This window comes from Atheta coriaria, unplaced genomic scaffold (genome assembly GCF_025399875.1).
Source record: "Atheta coriaria isolate IRGN ID8LTWV9N9 unplaced genomic scaffold, Caltech_Dcor_3.1 hic_scaffold_1_pilon, whole genome shotgun sequence".
Lineage (NCBI taxonomy): Eukaryota > Metazoa > Arthropoda > Insecta > Coleoptera > Staphylinidae > Dalotia > Dalotia coriaria.
Window position 1 is genome coordinate 2,049,599 of NW_027045443.1, and position 14,620 is coordinate 2,064,218.

Below are 14,620 nucleotides of genomic sequence, written 5' to 3' on the forward strand. Positions count from 1 at the left end.
TTTCTCATATATTTAGTTGCAATTCATATATGCAACCCAAATTACACCTGATATTTTTATATTTGAGAAAAATGCCTTTTATACCTGAGATTCGATCCGTGTCTGCTAGCATGCCAGCAGGTGCATGTCTCCACTCGACCACCGAGTGTTTTTATCGTTAATATTTGATTCTTCTATTTATGTTTCTACTTTTATCATGTTTTTAAAAACAACACAATTTAAGCAACAGTTAGTTATCTTATACCCGCTGCTCACACATAAGACTTATATGCCATATTATTTAAAACTGAAAACGACAAAGAGGATACCACAAAGAAATAAGAATTACAATTACAATGTGTTTTATTGACAACATTTAAAATACATATCATTCAAATAAAAAAAACATTGACGAATCACAAATCTCGTAGCAGTAAAGACTTACCTTAAAATGTGCGCATCTTCAATATTTCTTTCATGGATATTGCAGATTCCATGACTCCCATACTCAAAAACTTGGCACCAACGTTGTCTATCAGCAGGAATTAATATTAAATCCAAGTTTGGTCAATATTCGAGAAGATATACGACTGCCGATGAACACGCACGCGGCGCACATAAAGACCAACACGGTTGCAGATAATTCCACAAGCGAATAATGTCTAGCGACGGCCGGCCGAACGAACATCCCAAGCACACAGGCGAAACGATGATTAATTGAGGTTGCGTCACATTAGCCTGTTACGAAAGGCCGATGAAGGCAATTACAGAATTAAAGTAAGAAACGCGAAAAGTCGCTACGAAGATCGACTGACGAACAAAACACGTGCTAACCGTAGCACAGCGCGCGATCGACTAAAGTATAAAGAGAATTGATATCAGGCGTAAACAAAGCAGATAGACCCGAGCAGTACTATCTAAATAAGCAAGAAAACTGACGCGCTGCGCCGGCACAAGCAACATATGAGACACAAAACAAAATTAAAAACATCAGGGTAGTATTTCTTTTGATTCATTCAATTTGATTTGAGTAACGCTCTGCTTGTGTTCCAAAAATCCTAAATAAAAGTGAAATCCCTAAAACCAGCAAAAATTAGTCCTTCGAACAATGCAATTTTGGTGGTTAATTTGTAAGATAATAGCAAAAGTTATTTTGGAAAATAATAAAAAAATTTAATACTTACAATCTGATGCAAGAATGGTCCTTCTACGATATCAAACTCAGGTGCAAAATCCCTAAAACAATCAAAAATTAGTCCTCCGCAACACAAAAATGCAATTTTAAGGGTTAATTGCTGAGATAATCACGAAATGTATTGTTGAAAACGGTAGAGAAATTTAATACTTACCATCTGGTGCAAAATTGTCCTTCTACGATATTAGACTCAGGTGCAAAATCCCTGAAACAATCAAAAATTAGTCCTCCGCAACACAAAAATGCGATTTTAAGAGTTAATTCGTGAGATAATCACGAAATTTATTAATGAAAACAATAGAGAAATTTAATACTTACCATCTGCTGAAAGAATGGTTCTTCTACGATATCGGACACAAGAGAAAAATCCCTAAAACAATCAAAAAATAGTCCTCCACAACACAAAAATGCAATTTTAAAGGTTAATTCGTGGGATAATCACAAAATTTATTTAGGAAAATGATGGAGAAATTTAATACTTACCATGTCCTGAAAGAATGGTTCTTCTACGATATCGGGCTCAGAAGAAAAATCCCTAAAACAATCAAAAATTAGTCGTCCGCAACACAAAAATGCAATTTTAAAGGTTAATTCATGAGATAATCACAAAATTTATTTAGGAAAATGATAGAAAAATTTAATACTTACCATATGCTGAAAGAATGGTTCTTTTACGATATCGGGCTTAGGAGAAAAATCCCTAAAACAATCAAAAATTAGTCCTCCGCAACACAAAATTGCAATTTTAAAGGTTAATTCGTGAGATAATCACAAAATGTATAGGAAAATGATAGAGAAATTTAATACTTACCATGTGCTGAAAGAATGGTTCTTCTACGATATCAGGTTCAGGAGAAAAATCCCTAAAACAATCAAAAATTAGTCCTCCGCAACACAAAAATGCAATTTTAAGCATTAATTCATGAGATAATCACAAATTTTATTTAGGAAAATGATAGTGAAATTTAATATTTACCATCTGGTGGAATGGTTAGCATACAAGGTCGGGTTCAGTTGCTAGACCCCCAAAACAAACAAAAATTAGTGACTCGAAATACAAAAATATAATTTTCGTGGGTTTCCCGCTAGTTAATTATAAATATTATTTATAAAAATAATATAGAATTTCAATACTTACAATCTGATACAAAGATGGTTACTCTACAAAGTCGGGATTAGTTGCTGGACACCTAAAACAAACAAAAATTAGTGTATCGAAACAAACTCACAAAAGTTCTGTATGAAAAGAATAACGAATTTTCATACTTACGTTAAAAGTCGCTACACAGATTGACGGACAAATAAAACAGGATTGAGAATTGACAGCCGTGCGACGATAAGATATATTATAGATGTGATCTTTGGGTCATTCCGATAAATATTTATTCTATATTATACGTATTAAACTTAAAGCTATAATACAAATATGTGTATACCTTGTTTAACGTTTCTCCCTAGAGGCATCTTTTTTCTTCTACTGCTCCACAGATTCATCTACTTCTCGATTTATACGAGGCATGAGTGTTATTTCAAATTACAAATACTATATCTACCTTCAACAGTCATTGAAATTTGGCCAGTCTTCCACAATAAATTAATTTACAACTAGCTTCGATGTACAGTCAAATGCAAATGCAGACATTTTTTTACATTTTTTGTACGCAGCTCTTTTGTGCTTTCTGCCATTCTGCAGTTTATTAGTCAGTTGTTAGTCTGGTTGATACTAGATATAAGTTTACCACTTAGGAAATATCAGTCATATTTCACGATATTTATTATCTACTTAAACTATATCAATTGAACTAATAGTAGTTCTTCGTCAATTTTAGTTACTCTCTGTGGATTTAAAGGACCTTGATAAGTTATGTACGCTATGGAGGCTTGAATTAGAAAAAAAAAATCAACCAATAGTATACGAAATCAATTTTTTGTAAAAATCATAAAATGTTTCGTATTAATTGCGGGATAAAAATTAGTTATCAATCATAAAATATAACTTTAGTTAAAATGTGCTACTGTAGAGTACGCGTCGGAAAATTGTATCCAGGCCGCAATAGACTACCATGCAACTTCATATACTTTGTCTGATACGTTAATGCTATATTAACAACCTGGAAAATGTCAATGAGCTGCGTGCATGGCTGTTGTCCCTCTTCTACGTAATGTATCAACAGTTTAATCATTTTTATATTGTTCGGGCCTTCGTCAGTCTCAACGTCCACCGTAGCATTTTCCACCTCCTACACATGCAAATGATTCAATATCACTCAAACTTGAATAAAAACGTTAAATATACTTACATTGGTAAAAATACGCATAACTTTTCCCAAGGACAAAACGATGATTTCGAAATATTTTTCAAAAACCTGGACGACAACCGCAGGAACGACAAATGGCTGATGGGCTTGAATGTACTTAGTCAGCATCAGGTCGCAGCTCGCTTCGCCTGCATTCTTTGCATTGAATTTCATTTCATTGCAGACCTGAGCAACTTGGCGAAACTTTTCCACACCCCAGATGGGCTTATCCCTAAGTCCAATGGCTGCGGCCAGTAAGCGATGTACCACAACATCAGCATACCGACGAATTGGGGAAGTAAAATGCGTGTAGATCGGAATTGAGAGCGCGTAATGATAAAAATCACCAAATTCCCTGCCGTTCGAGCAGAAATATGTCGCGCGAGTCATTGGTTTCGTCAACATGTGGTTTATAGCCACAAATTTCGGGTACTCTACAGTATACAAATAAATAATTAGTAATATCTATTGTTATTAGTTAGTATTGTGAGTTACCATCTGGCCCGAGCGCTTTAAATGTGTGAATACTTTTATGTATATCACCGCTAGATTCCACATTTAGATGTATACCAATCATCTCCAATTTCTCCCTGACATTATTGATCATACGCGGATTCGGTTCATCATGGCAACGTAAAAATGCCAAGTCTGGAAAGACGTGATAAATTTTCTCTGCCACGCTTATATTTGCTTGCAACATAAACTCTTCAATGAGATTGTTGGCCTCCTTCGTTTCCTGCTGGTAGTAGTCTATAGGGTCACCGTTTGAATTCAACATGAAAGCCAATTTGATCTGCGATATATACAATGCGCCATTTTCGTATCGCCGTTGTCGCATTTGCTGCGCAATATTGTGCAATATGAGCACACTTTTATGAATGTCGGCTGGAGTGTACCTGTAAATCTTCGGCAGGTCAACAGGCCAGCTAGTCGCATTCGGATTCATAATCATCCATTGTGCGTGCTCGTATGCCAATTGTGTGCAGTTGGCAATCACGGTTCGCGCGAACTTCTTCTCCACAACGGTGCCGTCTTTAGTCATCTCCCAAATGACAGAAAATGCCGCACAATCACGACCGGGCAGCAATGAGCACGCCATGCACATATCTCTCGGCAGCATATGATAGACATTATCGACGAGATATGTCGTCGTGGCCCTCATCGCCACCAACTCATCCAGAGGCGTATCCTCGTGCAAATAATATGATACATCTGCTATATGCACGCCAATTTCAAAATTACCATTCGGCAATGACTTCACATGCACAGCATCGTCCAGATCACGGGCGCTCAACGGGTCAATGGTAAAAATACATTCGTCACGCAAATCCAACCGCCGTTTTATTTCATCGTCAGTCAAGTCAAAAGTTGGCGGCATGTACGACAAAGCTTCCGGCGAGAAGTTCTCAAAATGAATATTATTTTCCAACAAAATGGCTTTATTCTCAGCCATGAGATCACAGCTTTCGCCTAACTTCTCGACAATCGTGCCGATACCGTACCTGGGAGTGTCCCATTCGACCAACTTGGCAATAAACAGCGTTTGTTCGTACTTTTTGTGCTGGCGCATAAAATTCGGTGGCAAGTCACCACGTATATTCATCCGTGGAAAGCGTTTATCACGAGGGGTAAAAACTGGTATCGTTCGTTTGCACTGGTAGAGAATACTCAGATGACCAGCAGCAATACGCGGATGAACACGCTCAAGAATATGTACGACAGTAAAAAGGTTCCTGTCACTAACCTCGGGGTCGGGCAGCATTCGTACCGCAACCACATCGCCTTCCAAAGCGCGGTTCCTGTCCGCGAGGGAATTAATTAAGTAATCTGGCTCGCTGCGATCGGCATTCGGGCAAAATGCGGAGGTTGGCTGGTTTGGATTAATGCGTAGAATTCCTTGGAATATAGTGCCGTCCTTGATTCCAGCAAGTGTCTCCTCCTTGCTTAGGTATGGTAAAAACTCCTTCTTCTCATCCTTTTGATTCTTCCCAGACTGCTGCCTTGGTGAAGCATCTGTTGAGGCAGCCTGCTGTTGATTTGAGTTGTTACCTGGACCTGTAATCAATTACAATTAATAAAAACTATAAAGTATTATCATATTAATAGGAAAGAAACATAAAAATAAAAATTACCTTTCTTTGAGGATGGTTTGGATCTCTGAGATCTCCAGCCAGATTTATTTTGCGCATTTTCCTGACTTCTGGGCTGGACAGGTGTCATTTTCTTCATGTTGGATTCAAAATAAAAATACTCACTACCACTGGGAATATGCTGGGCGATATTTATTGGCACATTCTTCTTGGCTAGTTTCTGCTTAATGACAAAACCAGAACTTGGCTTTATGATGGGTGTGATTGCAAATTTCACGTTGACAAAACAATCTATGGAAACACAAATAATTAACCGAGATTATGTTTGATTAGCGCTTATCTCACTTCTTTCCTTATCGCGAGCTTTTTTCTTTGATTTTCTTCGATTTTTCGGAGGACTAGAATCGGTGACTACTGCGTTGTCTGACTGGTGGTCTAAAACGCACGAATGACTGTTTTCATTCATTTTACTTCGGATTCTATAGTTAAATCAAATAATGAATTGAAAACAATTGCGAGCTTGAAAATCATTTAACTCGACATGCAATGTTGTGAAAAACTTTTGAGGCTATGACGTGCGTGACACATCTAATAAACCATATGAAGTCAACTGAAGCGACATCTGTGTTTGTGCATTGCAATGTTTGCCCACGCGAGAACGTTCAAAGCAGTTCAAGTTAATAACACAAATAAACGTAGGTATATTGTGAGGATATAATTGGGGGAAACAACAAAAAACGAAGCGTTGTATTTCAGTGTATAAATTAAATAACCAAATATTTAATTTATTGTTAATATAACAAAATAAAAATAATATAAATAAAATTACTTCAAATTAAAAATAAATAAAAAATAAATTAAGCCTCGATGGAGTTCAATGTGGAATGAATAAGTGCAATTTAAATAAAAACATTTCTTCAGTAATTTCGAAAAAATATCAAAAAAGGAAATCGACATATTACTTAATTTATAAATAGCAAGAAAGTTACGATTTAATAGCACCAATCAAGGATAGAAATTCTGCAGAGCGTCACTGTACAGCGAGTTGTACGAGTCCCTGAGAACAAAAATGTCCTCCGGTTTGCCGTTGAAGGCGAACTGTCCGGGCAGACGGTGTATCGTGCTGTCGGGTTTCGGCTTAGGCCTCTGGACCATCGCGGGCGGCTGTGGGCGCGGAATAGGCGCTGGCGGTGCTGGTGTAGGAAATTGTTGAATACCGCTCCACTGATAAATATTCGCTGGCTTGCCGTTGGAGACGAAGCTCACCGGCACGTTGAGGAACTGCTGGACGGGGTTTTGCGGCGGCTGCGAAACGTACCCGAAGCCCGGTACGAACATGTACGGTTGGGGCGGCAGGCGAATGTAGTATATGGGCGAGTTATACGGACGACGCACCTTCTTCCTCTTCGGCAACGTGCGTCCAAGGTCGTTCTGGTCGTAATCCAGGGCGTAGTCGTCCCCATCGGCGTCCTCATAACCATCAGCGGCGCCGTAGTCAACGAACTCTTCAGCCGGCTGCACATAATCGTAATAATTGAGCGATTTTCCTTGACGACCGGAGGACTTTTCCGGTTTGTCATCGATTGCGGTCGCAGCAGCAGCTGCTGCGGCGGCTTGCTTCACTGGGGCGGCCATGGTAAAAGCCACGCTTGCGGCGAGGATCAGACAAGTGGTCAGCATCTTCATCGTTCTACAAATAACATAACTTGAAATTAGAGCGTGAATGCCAAGTGCGATGTAATTTATCGACTTATCGACAATTGAATGGCTCATAAATGTAATATCGACTGCGTGAAGATGAAGTTATTAGATGGAAATAACATTATTAGCCGCATGTAAATATGACAATTATCAATGGGCGACGGCAAAACGAAATCGAAAACGGCGATCGTAAAACAACCTAAAACGCTATTAAATGCGATCCGCTCAGCTCGTTATTTATTCCATTAAGACACATTAATCCCGTAATTCTCCGCAGCGCCATAAGAACTGTTTCTCATTTGCAGCGCGCATCTGAATGACGATGGCAAAGCGCGAAGAGGAGAGTACGAACGACGGATCGCGCGCGCAGGTCTCGCGCTTCTTTTGCTCGCGGCGACTGTTTAAACGCAAAGGCAATAATTAGAGAATCGCGTCCCGGCCCGTACGCGAACTTCACAAACACTTTTAGCTTTTAACAAAACACACAGAGGAGGCCGACTCAGTCCGCGACGCCGGCTCTAATAAACCGAAGGCCAAGGCGCTGTGTAAACATAAACAATGAATGGCAATTAATTAACGCGAGCCGATAGCACCATTTAGCACGGCGTGGTTGGTTATTAAGTCATTTCCATATTCCACACACACATACACTAACTACACATTCGATTATTGTTCGCGCAATTTCGGGGCCGCGATTAATTTCGAACGCGTTGAACTAGTTCAGTATTCAAATCATCGCGAGGAGAAAAGCAGCGTCGATCAGATAATAGACGCAAAGAAAGCCCTAACAGTACTTTTGTCTGTCTGATAATGAATTTTTTGCGCTCGACAGAATCAAAACCGAGCCAGAGCAAACAAAACCGACGGCGCGCGGTCGGTGTGCATGCATTAAATAGCGAACACCGTTAACTGTTTGCAGTTCGCAACACTTTCTAATCCCGAACGCCTGCTTCATTAGGAATGAAGACGTTGGATGTTGACATATGTTCGTAATTAATTCGCTAATGGAGCGATTAATTGGCGCGGTGGTAACGGAACAGAGTGACAACTTGAAATCCTCGAACAATACCATCCTCATCGAGTAAAATCCGAGGATGTGCACTGACAAAGCGCAGCACATTGCACCTTAAGTATGCAATTAATACCAACGAGCTGCAACCGCCCTACGTGCGAAGCAAGAAGTAGAAAAAAAAAAAAACCACCAACGATTCGAAATGACTTCACCGGCATGAAACTCCGCCCGTCCATTTGAAATAAATAAATGCTGCGCGAGTGAAACTGCTATATTACTCGTGATTCCGCCGCCTTCCACCGCATAAATGCTCGCGTTTAACCGCCGACAGCACGAAATATGAAGCAGCGCGTCGAAATTGATAATGCCAAATGATTAGGAAGCGCGATTAATCATCCATCGATCCCAGCAGCTCGTGACTGACTCTGAATTTTATTGCCGAACGAAACAAATCGCCGATCACCGATCGCAATCTATCACGATTGTGCGTGCGCAGCGACAATAGAACATTCGATTTGCGATTGTGCTTCGGGAGCGCACAAAATGCGAAATATTCAATAAGATAAATCAGCGTTCGGACAAAAAATAAATAAAACTGATTTCGACGTGCGATTTCGCGATCGCGATGTGAACTACAACAATCAGAGCAAAAAAAAAAAACAGCGAACTTATTTATGGACCATAACTAGATAATAGCGGCAAAAATGCGCACGAACTTTTACCACGAATTTATCGTCCGTCCAAAGTAGTCCTAAGTGATACACATTATATTAGTCACATTGCGAAAATGCGAGCAATTTGTAACCGTTTCCGTGTAAACTTGACTCTTCGCAATGCTTACAAAAATATTCCCAGCTGATTTTCTACATAGTTAATTTTTTTTCTGCCAACGTTTACTAATATCATTAGTCGTTACCACAAGGACCCGGACCTATTATCTTATTATTTTTATTTCGTACTCGTTAATTCCGCCGTATTCTCATAAGTTTTCGGCCATTTTCAAAGCGCCGTCTCAACGAGACGACCCGCCGAGTTGTGACACAGTTAGTTAGTTTAGTTAAGTTTTTTTTTTGCGCGGCACACAATTTTCTTGAATAAACACACACGCCTAGCGCACCGTTCGTATATTAAACGCGCTCCTAATAAGCCGCATGATTGTTATTTATTAAGTCATTATCGATAGTTTATTAAGCCGTCAGAGTGTTTTTGTGCGCAAATCAATTTCGGTGAATGTGCTGCTGCGCCGCTGCCGCCGTGTGTGCTAAGTGAGTTGACAAATCAAGAGGAGACGCACCGGCGCACATTCATCAGGCGGCTATTCAACGCTGAAAACGATACTTGATGAAAAACAAATATCGCTAATAACGCAATAAACTAATAATTAAACTCATCGCGCGTTTCAATGCCTCGTAATTCAGCTCGAAATGCGGGGCTTGTTTTGCTTTGCATCGTCGTGCATCTGTGCTTTAACCCTACAATACTCGCATCTGAAAATACTTCGAGTGCTTCAACAAGCAGCACAATATTTATAAAACTGTAATACACAAATCGCAAATTGGCTAATTGAAAAGTTGAACTCGAAAAAACATCAAATTGTCGTGAATGAGAACAATAGAAGTAAAAATTTCGACAACAAGAATATGTCGTGTCGATTTGAAGGCCAAGTCAATTGTGTGTTTACCGGTAAACACATTCGCATTCATACCGAAACGCGTATGTCGTGTTAATCGCGCTGAAAGAGCTGAAAAACGACGTGCGCAACATGTCGCGGCGTGAAAAACCACGCGCGGAATGGAAAAGAGAAAAATGACGAAACATTCGAGTAACGTTTGAATAGAACATAAATAAATCAGTTTTATATGCATTTCAGTAAAGTCGACTGTCTCGTATTTCATTTCGGTGGGCAATGCACATTGAAAACGCACGTTTTTGTCCAGTCAAGTTAAATCCGCGCACGTTCACCACGACGACAGAAAAAGCTAATGAAAAGTAAATAGCTGAAATACCGACAGATATGAAATTCGCATTTTCTGTGTGTGTGTGATAATATCATAAATGTGTAAACTAATTGAGGGGAATTAATTAAGTGCGAGCTAAAAACACATCCCACATTGAAACGTAATGCTACTTAATTGAACGCGTAAACAATTACATAGAAACGCAATTAAAATAATTAAATTAGTACGTTCCAATAAGTTGAGTTTAAGCTGCTTTGCGAAAATATAGCACGTTATATACGGTATGTACGGCACGCTAAGTGCTCGAAACATAAATTAATTAAATTCAATTAAATTTAGCACTTGATTTAAATTTCAAATCTCACGCGATAATTTTATTCATAGTGTGGAGTGACTTTTAACTCTCAACTCTCGCGATTACCGGTTCGTTTTCATCAATGAAAACTGTGTAATTTATAAATATCATAATATTTAAATTAATTCGCAGTTAATTTAGACGTTCATCCAAACATTTCTATAAATTACTTTGAAATTAATTGTTTAAAATTCGTTTATTTTAAAATTTCTCCCGGAAAACGATTTTTTTTCTGACGAATTATCAGCTGAACAAAAAAAGAATATAGTAAGACGTTAATGAATGCAAGAAACGCTAAATATAGAGCATAAAACATGAAAATAACGTGTTTACACATTGTGTGCGTTCGACTTTTACATCGTTTAATATACGCAACTCAATGATGCTTTAATTAACACCGACGTGATAAAAATATGTTCGTTAAATGCTAACGACGGGTATTACACGAAATTTGACCGAAACGACAATGTTAAAAGGCTTTAAATGTGAGAAATGAAAACACATGCACAACGCCGCGAGTGCAATCGGTTTAATTAAGGCATTAACGAGTTTTTTTTGCCTCTCTCGAGGTGCTTTTTCTCGTTTTAAAGTTTAAATTAATTGAACTATTAGACAGTGTGAAGAAAAACTTTTACGCTTCTATAAAACAAGCAGAAGTAAAAATCGCATGTAAATAAATGCCCGCTTGTGAAATGCAATAAGAGCAAAGGCAGCGCAAGCGAGGCGATAAAAAGGATTCGTGCATTATTAATGACAAGTGTTGAATGTAATTAGAGTTTCCGCTGGTGATGTGCGCGCGTGTGTGAGTGCATGCAGATGAGTTCTTCGACTTCATCTGCTGCGCGCGCGCTATTTATTACGCTCGTCGATTTCGTTTCAGCGATTGAAATGAAAATGCGATTTCCACGATTCGCGGCGCGCAAAAACCTAAACGAGCGCAGCAAATGAAATGCCATTTTCGAATGAAAACGTTCATTAATTAACTTTCGAATATTCACACACACTCGGCGCGCATTAATAACCCTCGCGAGTGGGTAATCTGCGTGCATCTCGGCGCGTTCTTTTGCGTTCTTTTCGTGCGCCCAACGACATCGACGCGCTGTGTTATTATTCTGCGCTCGCTATTCATTACATGACAAAACGCCGCTCCAGTTTCGCAATGCGAAATAAATAATCGCGCATTAATGCTAATATTATTAGCTGGAATACAAGAGTGCGGTGCATTTATTTGCGGCCAACGAAAAACCCAAGACGCGCTAATTAAACCAGCGCGAACGTTAGGCTAACTTAATTAAGCGCGCTGAAGATGCAATTTGCTGTAAACGAGTAAAACTGTTAAGTTATGTTGACACATGTGTCGTGTAGAGGAAGTCTATTGTGCGCGGCTTGAGTTGACTTGAGAAAGTTGGCTGGCTTTTTTGTTGTCGCTAGAGGTGAAGGTGCAACGTGCATGCAGCACGCGTGTGGTTGCATTTTACATTGTATACTCATGAGGCTGATAAATGGCGGTTCATGACTTTGTCAATGAAACGCGACGTGCTCCTATAAGCAGCGCACCATTTCGTTAATCTCGCAGGGTCGCAGGCGACATTTAAAACGTCTTCCGGGTTGCTGCGAGCGTACACAATGCGTGCGCGCACTTGTTCGTTCTGTTTGTTCGCCGGCTCGCATATTGCACATTGCTTAACTTTCAATCACAATACCCGGAGATACTTAATTTGTATTTAATGTGTCTCGAAATCACTGTGCGGAGTAGTTAAAATCAATAGATGTAGGTATGTTTAGTTGTTTGTTCAAGTAGCAAGCCGAGAAATTCAATAAAATGAACCATTAAGCTATTTTTGGACGCGGCCCGTTATGAAAACGTTAAAAAAAATCTTAATTAAAACAATTGTGGAATAAAAAAAAACATAATGAGGTTAATGTTAATGAAATGGTCAGAAATTCGCAGAAATTGAAACTGGGAGCTGCACACTGCAGGCAACGGTAAATCGCGCGCGCCCGCCGCGCGAATTAGTGTACTGCGACGAAGATGGAATTGCCGGTTCGCGCCGGACCTCCACGCTGCTCCTCCGGAACAGTTACGGAAGCCACTAATAGCTGGAAGACGCAGCCGCGTGTGCGGAATGTAAACAAATAATGCGCGAATCCATCGACGGCGCCGCCGGTGCGCGGAAAACGCACACGATGCGCACGGTAGCCGCGGCCGATAATTATGCGCTCGACTCGCGCACGCTGCACACAATTGCATAATGCGAACGCAATGCATACCCTCCGAACGCACTTATTACGATCACCTATATATTCGAATAGCGTTAGAAAAATTACAGTTGCGCGCTGAACGTCTATTTAAGTTTCAAAGCACACAGCGAAAAAAAAACGACGATAATTAAAAAACGTTTTTAGACGCATTCCAGGGTAAAATGATCACAATACTGATAATCTTCATGCAATGTCGTAAATAATATGATGTTTTAGTCGTTTACATCCCCAATTAAGTCGCAAATCCGTGAATATTACGCGCAAGTCCGAAATCATTAATATTATCAAAACATAAAAAGGATAACACTCTTGAATACCGACGTCGCATTATACAACATTGTTAAGTAAATAGTTAAGCGGCCGCTCGACGCGCGCACTTTACTTTTTATTTGTTGCTTGATTTATTCGCGCGCGCTCGCCTTCGTATTGAATTAGCGTCCCCGGGACGAAATCAAAGCTGAGCTTTCAGCATCAAGGCGCGAATCGTGTTTTGTCGGCGCGTTTCGGCCATAAATCCACGGATTTGCATCACATTCGCCCGCAGTAAATTACGAGCGTTTAATAGAAAACTAGGTAGAGGCCTAAGCATGCGTGCGTCGTCTACCAGGACGACGAAAAAGAGGACGATGGAATCCTCCAGTTGGCGGCGAAGCTGCGCGATGCGCAAACTGCACTGTAATGCAGTGTAATAAAACGTGATCGCATACAAATTAGGTGCACACGCACGCAAAAAACCACGGCGAAAACATAAAAGTCCGACCATTGTTTTCTGTAAGTGCGCCACGGCCGCATAATAATTATCTCGCCTGCGTATTTTTTTAAATCGTTTTTTTTTTAATGAAAAAACGAAGAAAAAATTCGCAATTGCGATGCGATCAAAAATAAAAGTGCTCCGGCCGGGCCGTAATGAGTAATGACATGAGACTTAAATGAATATTTTTATTTTTCCTAGTTCATTTCGTTTATTACCCGTCAATACATCATATTATTTATAGCATTATAGCAACACGTCGACATTTATCATCCAGTTTACGACACGGCCTACAAAACTTCTCTTAATTACGAAAAATATTCGCGAAATTTGCCGGAAAAAAACTGGGCATGTTGTTATTTTTTTGTTTGCAGCAAATTTATGACGAAATCACAATTTATTGATATTAATCCAGATACGAGTGGCGCCACGCCGTCACGAGATACGATCGTAAAAAATCGATCGATCTGGGAGGCGTGAAAATAATCATTTTCGCATAGTTTATGACGCTTAATAACAAACTATCAGCGACTCGCGCGTTTGCAAACAAAACAAGAGCGCTAATCGAATCGACGCCGATTTGAATTTCATGCGTGTGTCTGATCATCGCGCTGCGTTTCGATTAATTGAATCAAACGAAACAATTTGCCGTCCTTGGCGGATCGCCTTGTCCCCGGCTGGAAATTGAGCGGTAAATACACACATGATTATGTTTATGATTGTGATTATGACTTGAACGCGCGGTGCAGCAATGCTTGACAACGAATAAAATGTTAACACAACAGCGCCGTTAGTTTGTTATTTATATCCACTCGATGCGACGTGTAGTGCACCTATGATTACGATCATTACTATCATTAATCAAGTCTTTATTAAATGCTATTAGTTGTTATTGTGCGTATACATCGAGTGCAGGCAGAATTACACACGCACGCTTTTAATTACAAGCCAATTAGTTGACGCAACATAAAACCGATTAGAGCGCTACTTGAACTCATTTTCAGCGCGGGCTGGAGGCAT

At 39.8% G+C, this 14,620-nt stretch overlaps 2 protein-coding genes across 7 annotated transcripts in view; both read right to left on the bottom strand.

The window, feature by feature from the left end:
* Positions 1-324: 324 nt before the first annotated feature.
* Dis3l2 (Dis3 like 3'-5' exoribonuclease 2) lies at positions 325-6,156 on the bottom strand. 5 transcript variants are annotated; one of them, XM_065307876.1, is made up of 13 exons: positions 5,907-6,156; positions 5,604-5,852; positions 3,967-5,526; positions 3,475-3,905; positions 2,445-3,414; positions 2,313-2,364; positions 2,151-2,191; positions 1,986-2,037; positions 1,823-1,874; positions 1,658-1,709; positions 1,493-1,544; positions 1,329-1,379; positions 325-1,215 (listed from the first exon to the last, which is right to left on the bottom strand). In XM_065307876.1, exons 1-5 carry the CDS (start codon positions 6,025-6,027, stop codon positions 3,187-3,189), a joined length of 2,589 nt encoding a protein of 862 aa, XP_065163948.1. In that variant the 5' UTR covers positions 6,028-6,156; the 3' UTR covers positions 325-1,215; positions 1,329-1,379; positions 1,493-1,544; positions 1,658-1,709; positions 1,823-1,874; positions 1,986-2,037; positions 2,151-2,191; positions 2,313-2,364; positions 2,445-3,186. The 5 variants fall into 5 exon arrangements, with proteins under 5 accessions (XP_065163948.1, XP_065163956.1, XP_065163940.1 ...); XM_065307884.1 differs by having other exon boundaries at positions 325-717; positions 1,164-1,215; positions 2,313-3,414; XM_065307868.1 differs by having other exon boundaries at positions 325-1,056; positions 1,164-1,215; positions 2,313-3,414.
* Positions 6,157-6,306: 150 nt separating this feature from the next.
* Positions 6,307-14,620, bottom strand: part of LOC135796082 (uncharacterized) — a 30,841-nt gene continuing 22,527 nt past the window's right edge. The window contains exons 1-2 of one of the 2 annotated variants that reach the window (XM_065307984.1): positions 7,462-8,188; positions 6,307-7,251 (exon numbers count right to left, since the gene is read on the bottom strand). In XM_065307984.1, coding sequence (XP_065164056.1) covers positions 6,567-7,247 — 681 coding nt within the window. In that variant the 5' untranslated portion in view covers positions 7,248-7,251; positions 7,462-8,188 and the 3' untranslated portion in view covers positions 6,307-6,566. Of the gene's footprint in view, positions 7,252-7,461; positions 8,189-14,620 lie in introns of those variants that run through there. The other variant, XM_065307975.1, reaches the window with a different exon arrangement.